General features: G+C 39.7%; 2 protein-coding genes and 1 long non-coding RNA gene across 3 annotated transcripts; 1 reads left to right on the forward strand and 2 right to left on the reverse strand.

Moving 5' to 3' along the window:
- Positions 1-547: 547 nt before the first annotated feature.
- PPBP (pro-platelet basic protein) lies at positions 548-1,471 on the reverse strand. The gene is made up of 3 exons (XM_004283552.4): positions 1,262-1,471; positions 830-965; positions 548-703 (listed from the first exon to the last, which is right to left on the reverse strand). Exons 1-3 carry the CDS (start codon positions 1,380-1,382, stop codon positions 601-603), a joined length of 360 nt encoding a protein of 119 aa, XP_004283600.1. The 5' UTR covers positions 1,383-1,471; the 3' UTR covers positions 548-600.
- A 10,998-nt stretch (positions 1,472-12,469) lies between these two features.
- LOC101277882 (C-X-C motif chemokine 6) lies at positions 12,470-14,275 on the reverse strand. Its single transcript, XM_004283553.4, has 4 exons — positions 13,941-14,275; positions 13,648-13,780; positions 13,452-13,535; positions 12,470-13,079 (listed from the first exon to the last, which is right to left on the reverse strand). The coding sequence occupies exons 1-4, from the start codon at positions 14,137-14,139 to the stop codon at positions 13,061-13,063; spliced, it is 435 nt and encodes a 144-aa protein (XP_004283601.2). The 5' UTR covers positions 14,140-14,275; the 3' UTR covers positions 12,470-13,060.
- Positions 14,276-17,730, forward strand: LOC117198059 (uncharacterized). Its single transcript, XR_004478996.2, has 2 exons — positions 14,276-14,504; positions 16,849-17,730. It is a non-coding gene; the product is annotated as an uncharacterized LOC117198059 (long non-coding RNA).
- The last annotated feature ends 1,673 nt before the right edge of the window (positions 17,731-19,403 follow it).

Genomic DNA, 19,403 nt, shown 5'->3' on the forward strand with positions numbered 1-19,403 from the left:
AAGACAATGAAAAACACTATTAATATATAAAGTGCCTAAATATATTAATAAACATTTATTGAGCAAGTGTTCCATGCTGGGCCCTGTGTGGTTCCTAATATCACTGACCATTATGGAATCATCATGGGCACATCTAGTCTAAGAGTACAGAGGAGCAAGATAAGTTAACATGGCTGTATTTGGAAAGAAATTTTTAAAGAGGAAATGCAAAACACAGTACCACATTTAGCCAAGAGTTGGGGAGTAAACCATGTATTTTGAAACTAGCCTTGCTTACTTTCTTTTTTTATTAACTTTAAAATTTTTAAAGTTACTTTCCATTTACAGTTATTACAAAATATTGGCTCTATTCCCCCTGTTGTACAATGCATCCTTGAGCCTATCTTACACCCTAGCCATGCTTACTTTCATTTTCTCTCTGTCATCTATTAATCAGCCATCTCAGAACAAAATGTGACTTTTTGCAACAGAACGGAAAACACATCCAAAGCTTCATACGGTATTACTTGGTATCCTGGATAAATAAGAACTCTAGAAAGCCAAGACCTCAAACTTTTATCCTTCTTGGGAGATAAAATCGTTTGACAGAAAGTGAAAACATTAAGCAGCTGACCCACCATCTTCCAATATTTTCTGGACTATTTTCTTGATTCTGGGAGCTTCTGGGTCCAGACAGATTTTCTTCCCATTCTTCAACATTGCTCTGCAAGAGAGAATAGAATTATCCGAGAGCATCCTGGCACACTATCAGAAGGGATCCAACAGTGTCGGTAGGGATGGAGGTGAAGGGCTTCCCTAGTGAGGCAATACTGCAGAAGCAGAGACTTACATTACTTCGACTTTGGTGCAGTGGGGTCCTGCCCTGATCACTTCCAAACCTTGGATGTTACTGGGATGAATGCCAGAAGTGGTCTTCACACATGAGCAGCGAAGTTCAATGTACAGCCTTCTATCCATACTTTTAGCTAGGGTAGAAGGTGTGATTCTATGAGTGGTCATGATTATCTCAAGGATCTTCCCTATTGATGGGTACCTCTCTCACAAGGCCATTGCGAGTCTGATCGGTAAACCTTTAGTAAAGTACCCTAGCAGAATTCCTGGCACATGAGTGCATCGCCTCCATTTACAGTTATTCATATAATGCCTTTCTCTAGTCCCAGGAGCACCAGGACAGTCCATCCCCCAGATACAGCTGCAGCAGAAGCAGCCTCAGGTGCAGGGAAACAGACTCCACCTTCAGCTTTCCCTAAGTTTCTCTTACGTTCTCCAGTGGTGGAGGGAACCAGCGTGGTCAGGAGCAGTGACATCGGCAGCAACACCTGCAGGACAGGAAGTGGGATGGCCCTGGTACAGGAGGAGGTGGTGCTGCCCCTGAGGCTCATGGCAGAAAAGACTGAGTTAGAGCTGTTAGCCTGGGAGTCTGCAGCTAAGTCGCTTTCACAGTCTCCTGCTGTCTTTTATACACACTCCCTCAAGGCCAGTAAGGAGAAAAACGATAGGGATGGGGGAAGTGAGGGTGTGTGGTAATATATGTGTAAGAGTGGTCAAGTTGTGCCCAACCCAGATAAATGCCAGGAGAGTCAAATTCCTGCTAAATTTCATTTTAAGCATCCCTGCACACTCTCACTCCCCCCTTCTCAATATCCATCTCCCTTACACATATTTAATACTGTACTTAGGAAGAACTAGACTGAAATATTACACATATTTTCTTTGTATAATTATGTAATATGCCCTGCCTTTCCTATAATGCAATTTAGAGGCCTTATAGACACTTTATGTGTATCTGAAAGCATAAGTATGCGGCCCTCGAAACAGAGAGTTAACTTCCCTTTCCGGTTGCCAAGGAAAGCAGATGTTCCTATCTTGGTCGTTGATAAGTATTGGGATTCGTTTGGAGTATGAGGATAAAATAGGAGCCAATTACCATCAAAGTCTCACTTTGCATATTAGTTTATGGGCTTCTTTCTGTCTTCCAAATATATCATCTTTTGTAATTTTATCCAGAAACTAGAAGCAAACTCATCCTCCTTTCTGTTATAAAATAAACTACTTTTTTCTATCATCTGAGTATACGCTAGAAAACAAGACCCAGCAGCTTTATTTTTCATTATTAATCTAGCTGAGAAATGTATAATACAATTCACTGTAAAAGATTCATAACCTGCAGATGCATGTGGGATAAAGCATGCAAGTTCCTCTTCATCATTACTCCACATTCCCGGTCTCCGATGGTAACCACTGGTAACAATTTGGCACTAGTTTTCTATTCTCTCTACATTTCTATATACACATATACATATACATAGAGCCACACACATAATATTGGGTAACTTTTTGGCCAACCCAATACATAGAGATAAACATATAGAGAGGTAGACATAGATTTTTTAAATATAAATGGGATTATTATATAGCTTTTGTCCTTCAAAAATATGTCTTCAGCATCCTTGCATGCTACCTCAGTGTCACTTTTCCCCATTCTTTTCAACGTCTGCATAACATTCTATAGCATGGGCTCTTGTTGTTCAACTTCTGTCCCATTGGTGACCTTGAAGGTGTTTCCATTTTTGAACTTTTATATGAACTGCAGTAACATCTTTATTCCTCAAGTCTCAGACACCAATTAAGGGTCTTGATCTCAAACCCCACACGACAAAGCCCTGCAGCTATGCAGAGATAGACCTGCACATCACATACTGGCTTGCATATGCTATTGTCTGGATCTCTGCCCCATCTATGAGACCTGCTTCCTCAACAGGACTGTACACTTTTTTTTTAAGGTTTTTAAAATAACGTTTATTTCTTAAAGGTTAACATGTGCATAATAGGAAACCGAAAAACACAAGAAGCAAAAATCAGTCGTCCATAATCACAAGCAGTTTACTGTTTGATGCATCCTTCTAAATCTCATTTGTGTATCTACACAACTAAGCATCCATGTATCTGAATTTATGTAATTCAGATTTTACAGTTATGTATCATGCTTTTTCCCACATCACGAACATTTACCATTTCAAAGTCCCACAGCTATATGAGTATTTTTATAACCAAGAATACACTACAGCAAGTCAATCTGGAAGGAAAAAAATATAATCCTGCCTTTCTTGGCAATAAAAATTTCATAAAAGACAAAAATGGCAACAGGCCTTTAGACAGATATTGGCAGACTTATGATTAAAATACTACATTCCCTTAATGTTAAATTCAAAATGAGACATAACACAACAGAGTACACAAAGCATAATGCTTCTAAGAGGATTCATTATCTGATCTAAACAATTAAAGTATTAGCAAGAAGGTATGTTTCCATTGACTCACTTAACAATATATTCCTATAGCACAGCCAAGAGATGCACACGCATCAATGGTTATCATCAAAATATAAATATGAACACATCCACATACATCCCTCCCTTTATACTTCCTTCTGCCCCTCTTCTGCCAACCTAATGAAAGAGTCCTGACGTATATTTCTGAGACAGTTTAACCATTCCATATCCAAGGTGCTGCTTTTTTAAAAAATCAATTATAACAAAGATATTTACAAATTGGTTAATTCACTAGCTCTATTTTTTTTTTTTTTTTTTTGCGGTATGCGGGCCTCTCACTGTTGTGGCCTCTTCTGTTGCGGAGCACAGGCTCCAGACGCGCAGGTTCAGCGGCCATGGCTCACGGGCCTAGCCGCTCCGTGGCATGTGGGATCTTCCCGGACCGGGGCACGAACCCATATACCCTGCATCGGCAGGCGGACTCTCAACCACTGCGCCACCGGGGAAGCCCACTAGCTCTACTTTTTATCCTACATCGTCACCTCTGATCATCTAAAAATCTTAGATGTTGCAAAGTAAAGAATGAACCTTGTCCACAATAAACATAGGTACTTTACAAAACTGCACATACAGCCTATGGTTATAACCTAAAACTGTCTTCTAGACATGGAGATATTAGCCAAGAGCCTTTCCTTTCACCCTTCCTCTTACCCTTCCACCAGCATTTCAACGACTAAGTACAGGACTACATCTAGCTCTAAGAAGTGGATTAACATAGACACTCCCAGAAGACACAGCCCTTCCTAAAAAACAATAAAAGAGCATTTATAAAGGGATTATTTTACTACCTCTACTTTTAATATATTTTGGGCATTAGGACCTGTTTATTCTTTAATGCACAGCAATATTAACTGAAATGCACAAGTAGTACAATGGTTAGACAATCTGAACGTCTAGACTCATGGGCACAGAACCCCCCTCTGTACACTTTTGAATACAGAGACATGTCCAAGGTTTCTTTGAAGACCTCATGTATCCTATAATGTGTAAGGTAACACAATATACAGCAGGTCTTAGCTAAACAGTGTTAGTGAATAAATCAGTGAATATGTATCACTAAAGGAAAGTTTCGTTTTCATTTCTAATCAGTCACAATTCTCAAATTAGACTTCACATGGCCCAAAGTACCTGTGGTATAAAAAGGTGCTTTGGAAGGCTGGGCAAAAAGGATGAGGCCCCAGACACAGGTTGTCTTCCTCTTACAACTATGTCCAAATCTTACACAATATTCAAACTTCCCATTTTCTTTTTTTCTTATTTATTTATACCTTCAAAATTTTAGAAGAAACTCTTAAAATATTAAATGTATAAGATTACTTTTTATCAAAAGAATGACTGCAGTAAATGATTTCCAACTTGTAAAAAATTTTAAGCCAATTTCTCCTGTTGTTTAGCAGTTACTGACTATGCCTACTGAAGTTCTTATTTCCTGTTTTACAATGTATTCCATATTTTTCTCCAGCCCATTTGTTTTCTTCTTATAACTTACAGTCTAGCAGTAGAACATATTAAATTAACCTGATTTTCCACCTCTCCCAACCCCAAAGTTCATAGTCTAGTAGGTAAGCTTAAGGAAAATATTAAGCTGAAAAAAATTAGTATCCTTCTAAGAGTGACCATGTGAAGTGAATTATAGAAAGAATTTCAACAGGAAATAGAATCAGGAGAGCAAACTTCCTTCTGGTTCTTCCTGAGTGATGATGGTATAGCCTTTCCCCATTATTGTGATTAAACTATTGCTGATTCACAAATCAGATATGTTTGTATTCAACCATAAGCTCAAAACCATTTCCACAGCAAGATATAAAGTTTTTTGGCATTATTCATCGTATCATTCTTTTTCTGTCCATCCCACCTCTCCTCTCTGCAACACGTACTGTTTACTATATCTGTGAGTTTCAATGTACCCTTCCCCCTCCCCGACCCCCATACAAACACTATCCACATTTCCTTCCTGGTTCACTTACTAAGATTAGTCAAAAGTTCCTAATCCTTTTGGGGAAACTATATGGAAGTCTTCTGAGCTAATGATGCTACTTGACTTAGTTGATACCAGGAAAGAGGTAGGCATGTAGCACAGGATCATCAACTCATTGTCTTAATCAACAAGTGTATTTTGTCACAAAAGACACATCGACAGCAAGGTTTGTGAGGAAGTATTAACACATTTCTTGAGTCACTAAAATTTCACAAGCCTATTAGCGTGTGAGGTAAATAACGTTTTGCTAGTTTTCATTTCTTCAATATGTATTAAGTATCTACTATGTGCCAGGCATTACAAAGTCTCTTTGCTGTGTGACTTAGTCATTTAACTACTTCTTTTTTAAAAGTGAGATCTCAAATATTTGTGCAAAGCAATGGGATATAAATACTAATTTGCTATTACTACTACTACTATTGCTAACTGCTATTACTGTCACATGCATGATTTTCTTGGATTTCCATGAAGAGAAACATAATACTGACTTGAATAACCTGACTATACAGAAATGGGTAAAAAATATTTTAAAATCAGTTATTCAAGCAAAAGAAGTTACTTTATGCAAAGTTATTACTTCAGAGAATGCTAGAAAATTAGTGTCAGAGGCTCTTGGGTTTAAAAATAACTTGACAGCTTTTTATGACTCTTACTTTGTCACCCTGGTTTTTTTTTTGTGGTAAGTTACTTTATCTCTTTTTCCTTTAAGTCATTGTCTTATAAATAGCAGTGTCATTCAGGAAACTAGCAAGTTTTCTAAGACTCAGAACAGAACTTATCTGTTAGCTATTTCAAAAGAAAATATCTAGAGACACTGGAGGAACATTAGCCTTTAAAATTAAAACATATATTAATTCTGCATTAATTAGAATGTTTTGAACTGACATCTCCTAAATATGAAGGGGATAAGCCACTGCCTACAAATTAGTAATAAAACAACCGATACACTAGGGGCAGGACAGGAATAAAGATACAGATGTAGAGAATGGGCTTGAGGACACGGGAAGGGGGAAGGGTAAGCTGGGATGCAACGAGAGAGTGGCATGGACATATATACACTACCAAATGTAAAACAGATAGCTAGTGGGAAGCAGCCGCGTAGCACAGGGAGATCAGCTCGGTGCTTTGTGACCACCTAGAGGGTTAGGAGAGGGAGGGTGGGAGGGAGATGCAACAGGGAGAGGATTTGGGGATATATGTATATGTATAACTGATTCACTTTGTTATAAAGCAGAAACTAACACACCATTGTAAAGCCATTATACTCCAATAAAGATGTTAAAACAACAACAAAAAAACCCAATGGGTACAGAAGATCCTAGAGATGATAAAATGGAGGGTCAGTTTGTTAAAGCGCTTTAATCAATAAATTGAAATACTAGCCAACAAAAGCTTTCCTATAAGTGCTGAAATCTAATATGTCTTCTGTATAACTCTGAGTGCCCAAGAATGATCCAGACCTCAAATACTCTGGCACTAATATAATTGAGGCTGTATCTTATCCAGGGGTGAGGCATGGTGTGGGGAGTGGAGGGAGAGGGGGGAAGGTGAAAGAGCTGATGGGGAAATATCTTCCTGGGTGCTGTTATACAGGAACAATGCTAAGTTGTGCAAGCCTGAGGATTTTTATTTTAATTATATTGATTGTTACTATTTGTTGAACATCAGATGCCTGACCATCCTTTTCTGATCCTCTTTTACTGCATAACAAGCCATCTCCAAACTTAGTGGCTTACGGCAAAGGTTTGTAATTTCTGATAACTCTGTGTGCTAATGAGGGGTTCTTCTGTTTTCATCTTGCCTGAGCTCACTTGAGTTGGTGTGGTCAGAGGGCAACTGGAATGGCTGAAAAGTCCAAACTGGCCTCTTTCACGTGGGAGGTGTTTCGTGCTGGCTACTGGCTGAGATTTTTGCTGGGACACCTTGGTCCTCCTGTTCGTCCTCCTCTTTTAAGTAGTATCGTTACATTTGTCATGAATAAATGAAGAAGGAGGAAGGAAGGGAGCAGGAGAGAGAGAAAGAGAGAGAGAGAAGGAAGAGGAGAGTAGGAAAGAGAGAAAAAGACAATGAAAGACAAGAGCCTTCCCCCCTCCTCCCTTCCCATCCCGTTTCCTTTCTTCTCCTCCTCCTGCTCTGTCCCTCTCCTCCCCTCCTCGCCCCTCCCCAGCCCCAGAAACCATGATGCACCTCCAGGATGCCCTTTCAGGATCCTCTGGAGGGTGCACCACAGCTTTCTTCCTTTGCTGGGAAAGATGGCAGCAGATCACGCAGAACAAACGTCCCCCCTGGGCATAGCTCACTGCCTGAGGGCGCTGTCTCACCCAAAGCTATGCCCACTCCCCAGGGGTAGCCCACATCTAATGGCTGGTCAATGGGCAGATTCAGAGGTCTGCCTCCTTGCCAAAATTCAGAATAACTCTGCAAAGCCAGGCCAGCTCCAGAGCTTCTCACAGGGCCACCCGAATCTTCTGTCACACAGCAGCTCTTCCTTTGCCCACTGCTGCTTGCTTACTTCCTGACAGATGTTAATTTTTAGAGCATTCCTCAAATTTCCTGCATGCAAATCTCCTCTCAGAGTTTGATTCTAGGCAATGCCACCTAAGACACTATTGCTGTCTCCCTCTCTCTCTCAAAATATCTAGTTCCTTTTCATTCAGCTTTCAAGAAAAGCTTTGTCAGAGAAAACTTTGAGTGTATTTGCTGCCAAAAGACCTTACCTTAGGTTGAAAGCTTCTCATCTTTGTAATCGCCGTATCATAAGGATCCTGCACGAGGTCCAGTATGAAACAAGATTACCAATAAATGTCAATACCGATATTTGATGGATTAATGTTTATAAGAAGGGAAATACATCATACATCTTTATATTGTTGCCACATAACTGACAGAAAATATATAGAGAATATGAATGCATTGTTTCCAGAAGCTTCCTGAAAAAGACTGGTGGAAAAAAAAAGATTTCTTAGAAGCACTAAAAATTAATCATTCACACATAGGTATAAAGAATGGTAATACATATGAGAAAAATTAAGGGTGCTCAAATGATTGAACCCTCAGTTTTCTCATTTAAAGAGGAGCTTGAATTAGGAAGCTTGAGAAAGGAACTAACATTTATCAAGAAACTACTTTGTTCCAGGTTAGTCTTTATTGCCTGAGAGATAGATATTATTGTACTGCTCTTACGGATGAGAAAACTGAGGGATGGAGAGGCTAAATAAATTGCCAAAGTCACGTAGCTAAAAATACTCAAAACTAGACTTGAAATGCAACTGCTTTGACTTGCACTTCACCACAAACTACAAAGAACTATCACTGGCCTCTCTTGCTGGAAGTGAATCAAATCAACTATTTTTCTCTTTGTTCAACCCAAGAGGTGGGTCCGAAATAATCATCACACTTTTATGTGGTAGTGGAAACACATCCATTAAGAACACGGATTTTTCAGAGGGCAGGGGATGTTCTTGCAATTTCTCAATATTTAAGAAATTGGACTCTAGACTTGGTGGAAACAAAGTTTTACACCTAAACTCTATGTCTTGCTATGTCATTATTTCACTTTACATATTTGAAGTATGAACAATCTTTGTCGGGAATATAATATTAATTTTGCTGACTAAAAGCCACTGAGGACCATCAGCCAAAATCAGAATCATGTGCACTGATGGTTCTTAGTAGTCAGGGAGGCAAATCGAAATCCCCAGGTTCTTCCTCTGTCTGGTAAATTTCTCAATTTGTAACATCCAGGAAGGACTTTTGAAGTTATGAACAACCTGAGAATTACCCACAGCAACTCTTTTCCTCATGCAAGGATTAAAACTATGATAGAAAAACAAAGCCACTAGTCATATTTTATCATAGATCCTGTCATATCTTCAGGAACTGAAGGATTATGTAAATGTGTCACACCCGAAGGCAAACAAGAAAGTCTGGTAGAATGAAGGGCATCGATTGCACATTGAAAATTGTTTGGATTGGGGGAGAAGCATAGAGTAAATTTTAGCTGAGCGTTTGTTCAATTCCCAGTGATTTCATATATGAGAATGAATTTCAGAGGGATAACAGAGTGAATATAGTATTTAGGAATTTAGAGGAGGAAAATAGAAGGTATATCCTTAGAAGATGTTCATTAGATTAATTTCCCTCGGATATGTTAGTCTTTGAGTTTGCTACTCGCAGGATCAATAGTAACAGCAGGATTGGTGAGTAGTAGCTGTCACTGAGGTTCTTGTATAGGTTATACTTTGGTAATATACTGTGATCTATTTTATTTGTAGAACAGCCAATTATGACACGAGCATGACAAATACGATTTCAAGAATATTACAATAAGGTCTTATTCTATGATCTATAAACAAACTAAACTTACTAATCTTGCTTCTGGGAAAAACAGACATTTTGAATTATGATAAAGAAGTAATCAGTAATGTTTATTTCTTCACATGTTTTGTCCATCCCAAAGGCATTTAATACGCTTTCATTTGTTATTATCAGGCACTTACTCAATGAGTATTTTGGGGCTCATACAATAAATCAGGGATTGTTTAAAACACTGAAATTTATAATTCAAACATTTATAGTAACTGGTTTGTTTTTTTAGGATTAGTGTATAACTTATGGGTTCAAAGGGAAAAAATGCTATTTGAGAGAGCAATAAAGTACCATAGAAGTTTAAAATTTTTTTTTTAATTTGAGGTATTTTATGATTTTTTATATTGTTGAAAAAATTGTCAGCAAACTCATCTCTTTGAATCTACTCTAGGTTTTTTCATATCTTTGTATCTCTGTTTCTCTCACACATACATTCTCTCTCTATTACGTAGATATATTAATATGTAATAATAGAACATTTATTAATCTAATTGATATTTGATATATATGGAAAGAGATGAAAAGATATAGAATAGCTTAGGTTAGATATAGATATGTTAATAATATATTAGCATATATTAATAAATACAAATACATGTTAATATAAGCATATATAACAATTAATCCAATTGGGGGATGCATGTATGTATACTAATTGGATTAGTCTCTTTCCTTTTGTTTTCTTGCTCTTCCTCAGAATGAGCTATTCCCATGAAATTGGTATTTTAATACCAGAGAGACAGTGGGAATTGTTTAGATCACTTATCTTTTAAAGCACATACTATGTGCTAGGACTGTCCTAGGAACTGAGGTGAACATCATAAACATAGCCCTGCCCTCATGGAGCTTACAGTGAAGGTGGAACAGACACTAAATAAATGACCACATGTACATAGTCTCTATAGGCTCTACAGTCATGTTGGTGACAAAATGCTGTGAAGGGAAAGAACAAAATTCTATGACAGGATATAAAAGGGACTTTAATCTAGTGGGGGGAAGGGTCAGAGAGGCCATGAGTGACATGTAAACTGGCCTTGAAGGAAGGACGGGAGTTAGTCAGGTGAAAGTGAGGGGTCAGTGTTATAGGCTGAAGGGACTGCACATACCAAAGCTCTTGTTGGATTGCTTGTAGGCAAGAAAGAGAAAAGAGGGTAAAGGAATTAAACTTTATTCAGCACCTACCATGAGCCAGGTGACTGATTTTAGGGCACTATCTGACAACCTGAGTTTCAGGAAAATTTATTAATTCATTAAAGTTAATCTGTATCAGGTATTGGGGATGCGGAGATGAACGAAATATGGCAGATGCTCTGGGAGAACTCTAAGTAGAGCAGGGTAAAAACCCTTATAAGCAAGTAAAAGTAATGCAATGTTGGCTATTCACATAAATTCAGATATTTAGAAGATACTATGGGAACATCAAAATGGAAACCACGAGTTCTGCTGGGAATGCCAAGAAAAACTTCATGAGGGAGGTGTTGATTGAACTGAGCTCTGAAGGATGAATAAGCTTCCTCCTATAGACAGAAAATGGGAAGGGCCTTCCCGGTAGAGGCCCTACCAAATGCAAAGGCCTGGACCTGGAAAGAACTTGCCCTGTAAGGGAACTGAATTCTTGACTGCAAAGATGCTAGGGGAAAATGCAGTTGAAGTAATAATCAGGAGTCATGAAACAGAACTTAATTTGTCATACTTTGTAACTTGTATTTCATGTCTAGGAAACAGGCAGCAGTAAAGGATTTAAGGTAAGGAAGGCTTATCTATTTGTGTTTTCTAAAGAACCCAGACATTGTTGGTGCTGTGAATGAGGAACTGGAAGGAGAGTGAGCTTGGAAATAGGTTGAACTAATGCAAGGACATTGGGAAATGAGGGTCCTCTCTGCTAGCCAAAGAGGAGAGTGGTTAATTTTTACAATAATGTAGAATTAAAGAGGAATGACATTTTTGTAACAGTACAATAAAGAAGAAAGAACTTGGGCTTCCCTGGTGGTGCAGTGGTTGAGAGTCCTCCTGCCGGTGCAGGGGACACCGGTTCGTGCCCCGGTCCGGGAAGATCCCACATGCCGCGGAGCGGCTGGGCCCGTGAGCCATGGCCGCTGAGCCTGCGCATCCGGAGCCTGTGCTCCGCAACGGAGAGGCCACAACAGTGAGAGGCCCGCGTACAAGAAAGAACTTCAGTAAATTTTTAAAATCTTTTATTGTTTTTCCCAGAGAACAAAGGAAGTACCATAAACCATTGAGACCACATTTAACAAGTGCAATTTTAACATAGTAAATGTGATCCATATGTAATTCTTTGTAACAAAATGGTCAAAACCTTTAAAAGATACAGTATAAGCATCTGCAAATCTTAGCAGGGCAGTGCATTTTTTTTTTTTTTAACTGCATGATGAGTTTATATTCAAAGAGCTCAAATATGTTTTCAGAACTTTCAAAGTATAAATCATTGTTAAGTTTGCCTTTACTCTTTCTTTTTTTTAACATCTTTATTGGAGTATAATTGCTTTACAATGTGTCTTTACTTTTAAGAAACTAAAAGGATGTATTTTTATAAAAACTAGAAATAAGGAATTTACCTAGTTCCTAGCTTCTTCATCAATCCAAAACATATACTTAGAAATATAATACTATAGATATAATACTCCTAATAAACTGGATAATAAATACCATAAAAATCAAAAGTTTAATGAGTAAGTCATGACATTATGCCATACTAGGAAGACATCAAATATCTAAATGTATAGGAAAAGAATATATTAGTCCTTAGAACTCATACATTTAGGAATTCTAAATAAGGAAATATATTCCACACAGATAACTATATAATATATCCAGATTTCTAATGCAATGTAACTTAACTAGCTAACCAGGGTCAAGAGTAAGAGTAATATGTCTCTAACATATTCCTCAAGAAACAATACTAAAGTAGTTCCTATTTCATGAAAGGGTGAGAATAACAGTTTATCTCCGTATACAGCATTCTAATGAAATATCATTCACACATTAAAGACACAGCTTTTTCCATAGCACTATAAGAACTATATTGTAGAAATACAATAGTCACCTTGAAAGATTAACAACCAATGATTCCTGATTCACAATTTAGTTAATTGCCAAAGATTTCAGTAGCATAGCAGATAAAATAACAGCAAATAAGGAGCAGGAAATACTACGCTAAACACGCCATAAACTGAGCAGAAAGCTGCAGGGACAAACATAGTTTCCCTCCTCTCATCTCTCTCTTATAGTGGGGAATTCATACAGAAACCTAACTCACTGGAGAAAATTAGCCCTTGCTTCTTGTCTTCACTGGGTCCAGAGATCCCCAGAAAACTCTTCTGCTGAAGAACTGGGCAATTTTTCCAATGCACAGTCCTTTCTCTTAATTTTTCTTGTTTCCACTGTTGGGAAAAGAATGACATCAGTATAACCAAATTTCCACACACCTGTCTACCCCAACTTGTTTTCAAAACACAGTTGAGGATCAATAAAAAGCAAAGGGTGGGCTCAAGATCTCTAGTAACAACAACAACAACAAATACATCTCAGCGGTGAGTTCTGTGTAACCTCCTAGGCAATTACACATGACATTTGTGATAAGGGTTTTCCCAGGACATTCTAGAACAACTTTCGCCCCTTCTCCCGAACTTCCTTTTTTTTTTCTAAGCGTGGTCTGGAATGTGGTTGCCAAATCCCACGCGGAGAATAAGGACTTTGAGAAGTCCGCACTCCAAGAGACATTCAGAAATCAAAAAGATCAAGGTGACAGGTACCTGTCCAACATTTTCTGGATGACCTTCTTGATCAGAGGAGCTTCTGGGTCCAGACAGACTTCCTTTTTGTTCTTCAAGGTGGCTCTGCAGAGAGAAAAGGAGGATGCGCCCATGAGCTGCGGGGGCTGAAGTCAGGGCTGGGGAGACATCCCTCTTGCCAAGGTCACAGTGGACAGCGCCGCGCAGGAGGACTTACACCACTTCCACCTTGGAGCACTGCGGTCCTGGGGCGATCACCTTCAGATTACTGACCATTTTGGGATGAATCCCCGGTGTGGTGGTTAAGCACATGCAACGCAGCTCTCTCACTATGACCGCGACAGGACCCGCTGGGGTAGAAAGAGAGACACGGTTATGGGCAGGTTGCTGGGAGATCTCTTCCCCAGCCAGTCCGACCTGGACATTTCCCCACGCCCAGGGCGTCGCGGCCGCCTGGCAGGCGGGGCCACTCCGCCTGCCCGGTGCGTCCGGCTGGCTGTGAGCTCTCACCGCTGGCGAGGAGCCCTGGCGGCGTCAGCAGCAGCAGCGCGAGCAGCAAGCACAGTGAGCCCGAAGGGCCGGGGATGCGGGCGGCGTGGCTGGACAGGAGTCTCATAGTGGCGAAGAGACTCAGCGAGAGGGGTTCAGGAGGGAGAAGGGGTGGGATTTGAAGCTCTAGAGCACCGTGACTTCTTCGGGTCCTCCGCATCCCTTTTATCTGCACTCTCTCCCTCCCGGCAGGAAATTCAATCTTTGGGATGCCTGGGAAATCCCCCGGACTGAGGCGGGGCGGGGTAAAGGGGGCCAAGTGGAGCGGGGTTAGTCAGTGGGGTTTGGGGAGGGCGGCTGGGAGCCGCTGACTGCACCCATTCCGCGATGGACGAGTCAGCTCGCCCCGCGGTGGATGGAGTTCTGCGCTGCTCCCGCTGGAAGTGAGAAGCAGTCCTGCGGAGACTTCATCCTCGGGGCCAGCCTGGGCTAGCGAAAGCCAGCTTCTCCTGGGGCACAGAATCTTCTCAGAGATGCCCGTCGTCTCCATCTAAACAGGAAGACTGGGAACAAAGTAGCCCGGAGGTTTGACTTTAGAAAGATTTCTGAAATTCCTTTCTAATTATTATTACTATTATTATTCAGGAAATGTAAGCCATGATTAAAACTGTGCCAAACTGCAAGACCTTACACTCCTGCTTGCAGGCAGACCATTCTAGGTTCTTCAAATTAGTTTATAATTCTCTGGTCTTCAGCCAGCGTTAGAAGCCAAGATAATACGATGAAAGTACCTCTACTCCCACTTGAAGTCAGTGGGAGGACCAGGCTCCAAAATCAAGTCTACTTACTGGAAATCCTATACTTAGTTTTGCAAACATGAGTGTCAAGGTGGTTTAACAAAAATCTTCGAAAATCACCCAGCAAATTGCCCTGGGAAATGATGCCTTGTTTTGCACAGATCAATACACTATGGAAGTGGAAGATGTATGGTCTTGTTTGGGGGTGGAATGGGGAGGGGTGAGTGCAGACTAAAGCAATGCCACAGAGCCCAGCCTCTTAGCTATGGCTCCAGACCTTCCTAACTCCGCGTGTAATTGACCCAAGTTGGAGAAGCTGTGGGGTCTGATGAGTTTAAGTGGCTCATCTGGAAGTTTGGTTCTAGGGATTTGAATCAATTTGGCAGCAAGACAGCACCCACTCTGGCTTCGTTCAAACAACTTCATGGGAGGGAAGGGTGACTCACACACACACATAGGCTTCTGGAATCATCCAACTTCTTGATCAGTGGTGTGGCCAAGCCTGTTTCCACAGTACTCTTCTAGTCAGAGTGAGCCCACAGCTGCGCCCTGAACCCGAGGTGTGAGGTAGCTTCCAGCTTCCTCTCTTTCTCTCCTCTGTAGAAGCAGTTAGCACTGTGAAGTTTTAACGGCTGGGTCTTTCACATGTCTAACTCCATGGCAGGTGTGGCAATGATGTTGGAATGGCATGTAGGCTTTTTTTTCATGGAAATCTAACTAGATCCTATTCTGGATTGTTCTCAAGACTGTTTTCCTCACATTTGGCCAGCCAAGGCAATCGGTAAACATGATGGCAATTAGAAACCAGTCATGGAACACAATTCTTTTCCTTGTCTCTCGTGACCGTGGAACTTTTCTTAACTCCTTCACACATCTTCCTTGGCAGGACATCGCCTCCACTGGTGAGCAAGAAGGAGGTGTCGTAGACCTTTAGAACTTTTAGTCCAGAAGAAAACTTTGGAAATCCCCTAGTTGAAGAGGGCTGAGAGGTTTGGCCTCACTTTGTGGGAAGTTAAATGGGAAGTTCTCTATCCTGCACAGCTTCCTGATCCCATCAGCGTAATAATCCTTCATCCTTCTGAGAAGTGGTGATCTGGGAAAATAACCTTCAGATTATTATTCTATATTGCCTTTTTAGATATTAGACTGTATCTAAAGACGAAAGCCTCACTGATGTGGATAAGATAAAATTTCAAAAATGTAACTAAAAATCTTGGGCAATTATATTCAATTTAACCACAGGGAATAAGCCATAGTATAAGATTTTGTGGGGGAAAAAGTATGTAATGACTCAAGTAGGTTATTGACTTTTTATAAGTGTGTATGTGTATTATGTGTGTGATTGTGTGTATGTGTGTTTAGGTTCCAAATAAGCTGTTTTAAATATAAAGGAACTTATGAATTAGTTTTGGCACCCAATTGTAAGATCATAGAAGGGTCATGAGATGTGACTTCCAGTTCTTCTGGACACTCTCCTTACAGATGTGCATGCTTCACCTGGTTTGTACCCAGAATCAACTTACCATAGGTTGTTTACAGAATATAAGGCAAAAATAAATATTTCTACATCTGGCAAGCAAGTAATAGGAAGTCCCCCCTAGAAATTAGCTGTTGGGCTGCCCAACCTAATCAGGAGGCAGCAGGTAACTTAATCTGAGTTCTGATTGAAATCATTTGGGTGCATCGCCCATGTCTGGTTCCTGTCTAGGCATCCCTGACGTAGACCTTGTGCAAAGACAGATAGGAATGTGGATGGGCCGAAGACTCCCTGCAGTTGACAATGACACCAACTAGGAGGCAGAGCTCTTCAAAAGTAATTGCTTCTTTATTGCAAGTCTAAAGGGAAGCCATTTGCCCTGCCTGCACTGTGTACAGGTAGTATAGAAAGGCACTGTGTTATTTTTGTCCCAAAGTATAACAAAACAATCCACAAAATGACATCCTGATAGCCTGAAAAGTTGACTGTCAAAAGCAACTCAATTTTAGTCATAATACCATAGAGTAATGTAAGAAGAATTAAAACATTCTTGATGGTTTGCCGCTCTGAAGACACTTTCATGTTCATGATGTTTTGAGCCTCATATTGACTCTTCGAGGCAGGTAAGAAACATTTTCCTCTCCTCACTTTTCAGCTTGGGAAAGAAAGGCCAGAGAAAGAGTTAAGAAGCAGAAAATCCAGGATTAGAAGTCAAGCACTGGAGAATCCACCCCAAGAAATTTTTAATGGTTTCCAGATTACAAACCGCTTTCTTCACAGTACTGGCAAATACCCCATGGCTCTCCACATCTGGTTAACTTTACTTTACCACTTTATTGCCCAATAATCATATGTTAAGGTGTTGAAATCCACAGTCTATCTACTCCTGGACTTTGAGGTCACAATGATGTCAAACATCCAAGAGGCTTTCAGGTTAACCAGCCTAATACTGTCACCTGCTTTCTAAGTCCTTCTCTTTCTTCAAAACCAAAGTCTTGTCTTCTCTGAGAAGGTTTATTCTGACAAAGCCAACTGAAATGAATTCCTTCCGCTTTTAGTCCTTGAACAATCAATGTACTTGTAAAAACTCTCTCCTGAGACAGAGTTGATTATTAATTACTCCATAACTTTTGTTTTGTCTATCCCAAGTTAACCATAAACTTTAAAATCAGCACTGGGGATTTCCCTGGTTGTGCTGTGGTTAAGAATCCGCCTGCCAATGCAGGGGCACGGGCTGGAGCCCTGGTTAGGGAAGATCCCACATGCTGCGGAGCAACTAAGCCCATGCACCACAACTACTGAGCCTGCGCTCTGCAGCCCGTGAGCCACAACTACTGAAGCCCACTCCCATAGAGCCCATGCTCCACAACAAGAGAAGCCACTGCAATGAGAAGCGCGCACACCGCTATGAAGAGTAGCCCCTACTCGCCACAACTAGAGGAAGCCCGTGCACAGCAATGAAGACCCAACTCAGCCAAAAATAAATAAATTAAATAAATAAATTTATAGATAAATAAAAAAATAAACAAAATCAGCACTGATGTCTTATATTTCTCACTTGACCTCCCATAAGTTCCAAGTTCAGTAGCAAGCAGTTCATGAACATTTGATGACAAATAATGTTAACTTTTAAATTTTGTAGTGTACTTTAAAGTGCAAGTGGATCTTAAAGTTAAGGAGGAAAGAATAGGGTGGTTTACTGTCATTAATCATTTGAACTTATCTATTTTGAATTGGCTTTCCCAATGTTGAAAATTTTTTCTTGACTATTCTTAGGGACTGTTCAGATGATATTTTCAGTCTTTGGAATCTGAACCATTCAAAAGAATGTTCAGAAACCAGCAAGATATTTGATATTAAAAGAAAAACTATATACGACTAAGGTGTCAACCAAAATACATGTTTTATGTGACTTAGAGATTGTTGGAGATAAGTGATAAGGGAAAATTCTGATTAGGTTATAATGTGTTGAATGGTAACAGTGTGGGAATGTTATTCTAAATTGATCTCTTCCAACAAATCAGAGAGGCCTTTAGTGATGTGATTTAGTATATGACTTAGGCCTTTTCAAATATTTTTCTAAGTTTCTATTTTCTCTTATATCCACTACTCTTTATATTACCTTTAAGAAATGCTGTATATTGCAGTAAGAAAAGATGTGGACATATCATTATCAGGTTAAGCACATCAAAGATATCAGTATAAGAGTTTATCAATCAATAAGAGTTTAAGTGGAAAATAGAGTTACTTGCTTGCATGCAAAAGAAAAGGAAAAGGCCAGTTACTTTTGGCTTAACTTTGCAATATCAAAGCAGTCTGTCTCCTTCCATATTGGGTTTGGCAGCCTTACGAAGAAGGGGCATCATTTAGGGAAGAACTTTGCTTCAAAGTTGTCCCAGATTTACTGTGATATGTCAGGAATGTTTTCTCCCTTTTATTCATTATCTAATTTTCCTGCTACCCATTTCAGATTAAATCTGCTTGAGAAGTAAATGAATGAACTTTGAGTCTAAACTGAGCTAGGCTCCTACTAACCATATGTAGGTTTTTCCTTGCCACCTCCTGGGTGTAAGGGGTAGCTAGTTATTTTTGTTCAGCTGTGCAAGCCTGGCCTGCAAAAAGTTTTCATTGACAAGAGATGATAGATGGAAAAAAAAAAAAAGGAATGAGCATTAATGTTTTAAATGTTGCCAAAAGCCTTGGGCTTCTCAGAAATGGGAAGTATTCATTACTCTCTTCAGAAATTTAGTCTGGGCTCAGCAAGAAAAGAAAATCTTTCAAGGGATTAGCTATCTTAAATAACTTTTTTTGAGAAGTCATTTGGCTGATACTACAGAGGTCCTTTGTGGAAGTTAGACCTCTAATACTGTGCTTAATAATGGTCATTTACTGTACTGTTTTTGAATACCGTGATCTTCATAACTTTTTTTAGGAGAATATCCACTTCTACATGAACTTATGGTGTCTTTCATTCTCATTTAATATATATCAGAACATAATTGATTGCTGTTTTAATAAGGATAATTGTGATGTATTTATATGTGTGTGATTTATGCATTTCCTAGAGAATCAAAACTCTCTTTGGCCCCCCTTGTCACTACTTGAACAAATAGCAAAGATTCAGCATTTGACAAGTATCGAAGACAATGTTCATGAACTTAAAAATCAAACACACACACACATACCACCACGAACAACAATGCTATGGTC

Source organism: Orcinus orca, chromosome 4 (assembly GCF_937001465.1).
Source record: "Orcinus orca chromosome 4, mOrcOrc1.1, whole genome shotgun sequence".
NCBI classification, from domain to species: domain Eukaryota; kingdom Metazoa; phylum Chordata; class Mammalia; order Artiodactyla; family Delphinidae; genus Orcinus; species Orcinus orca.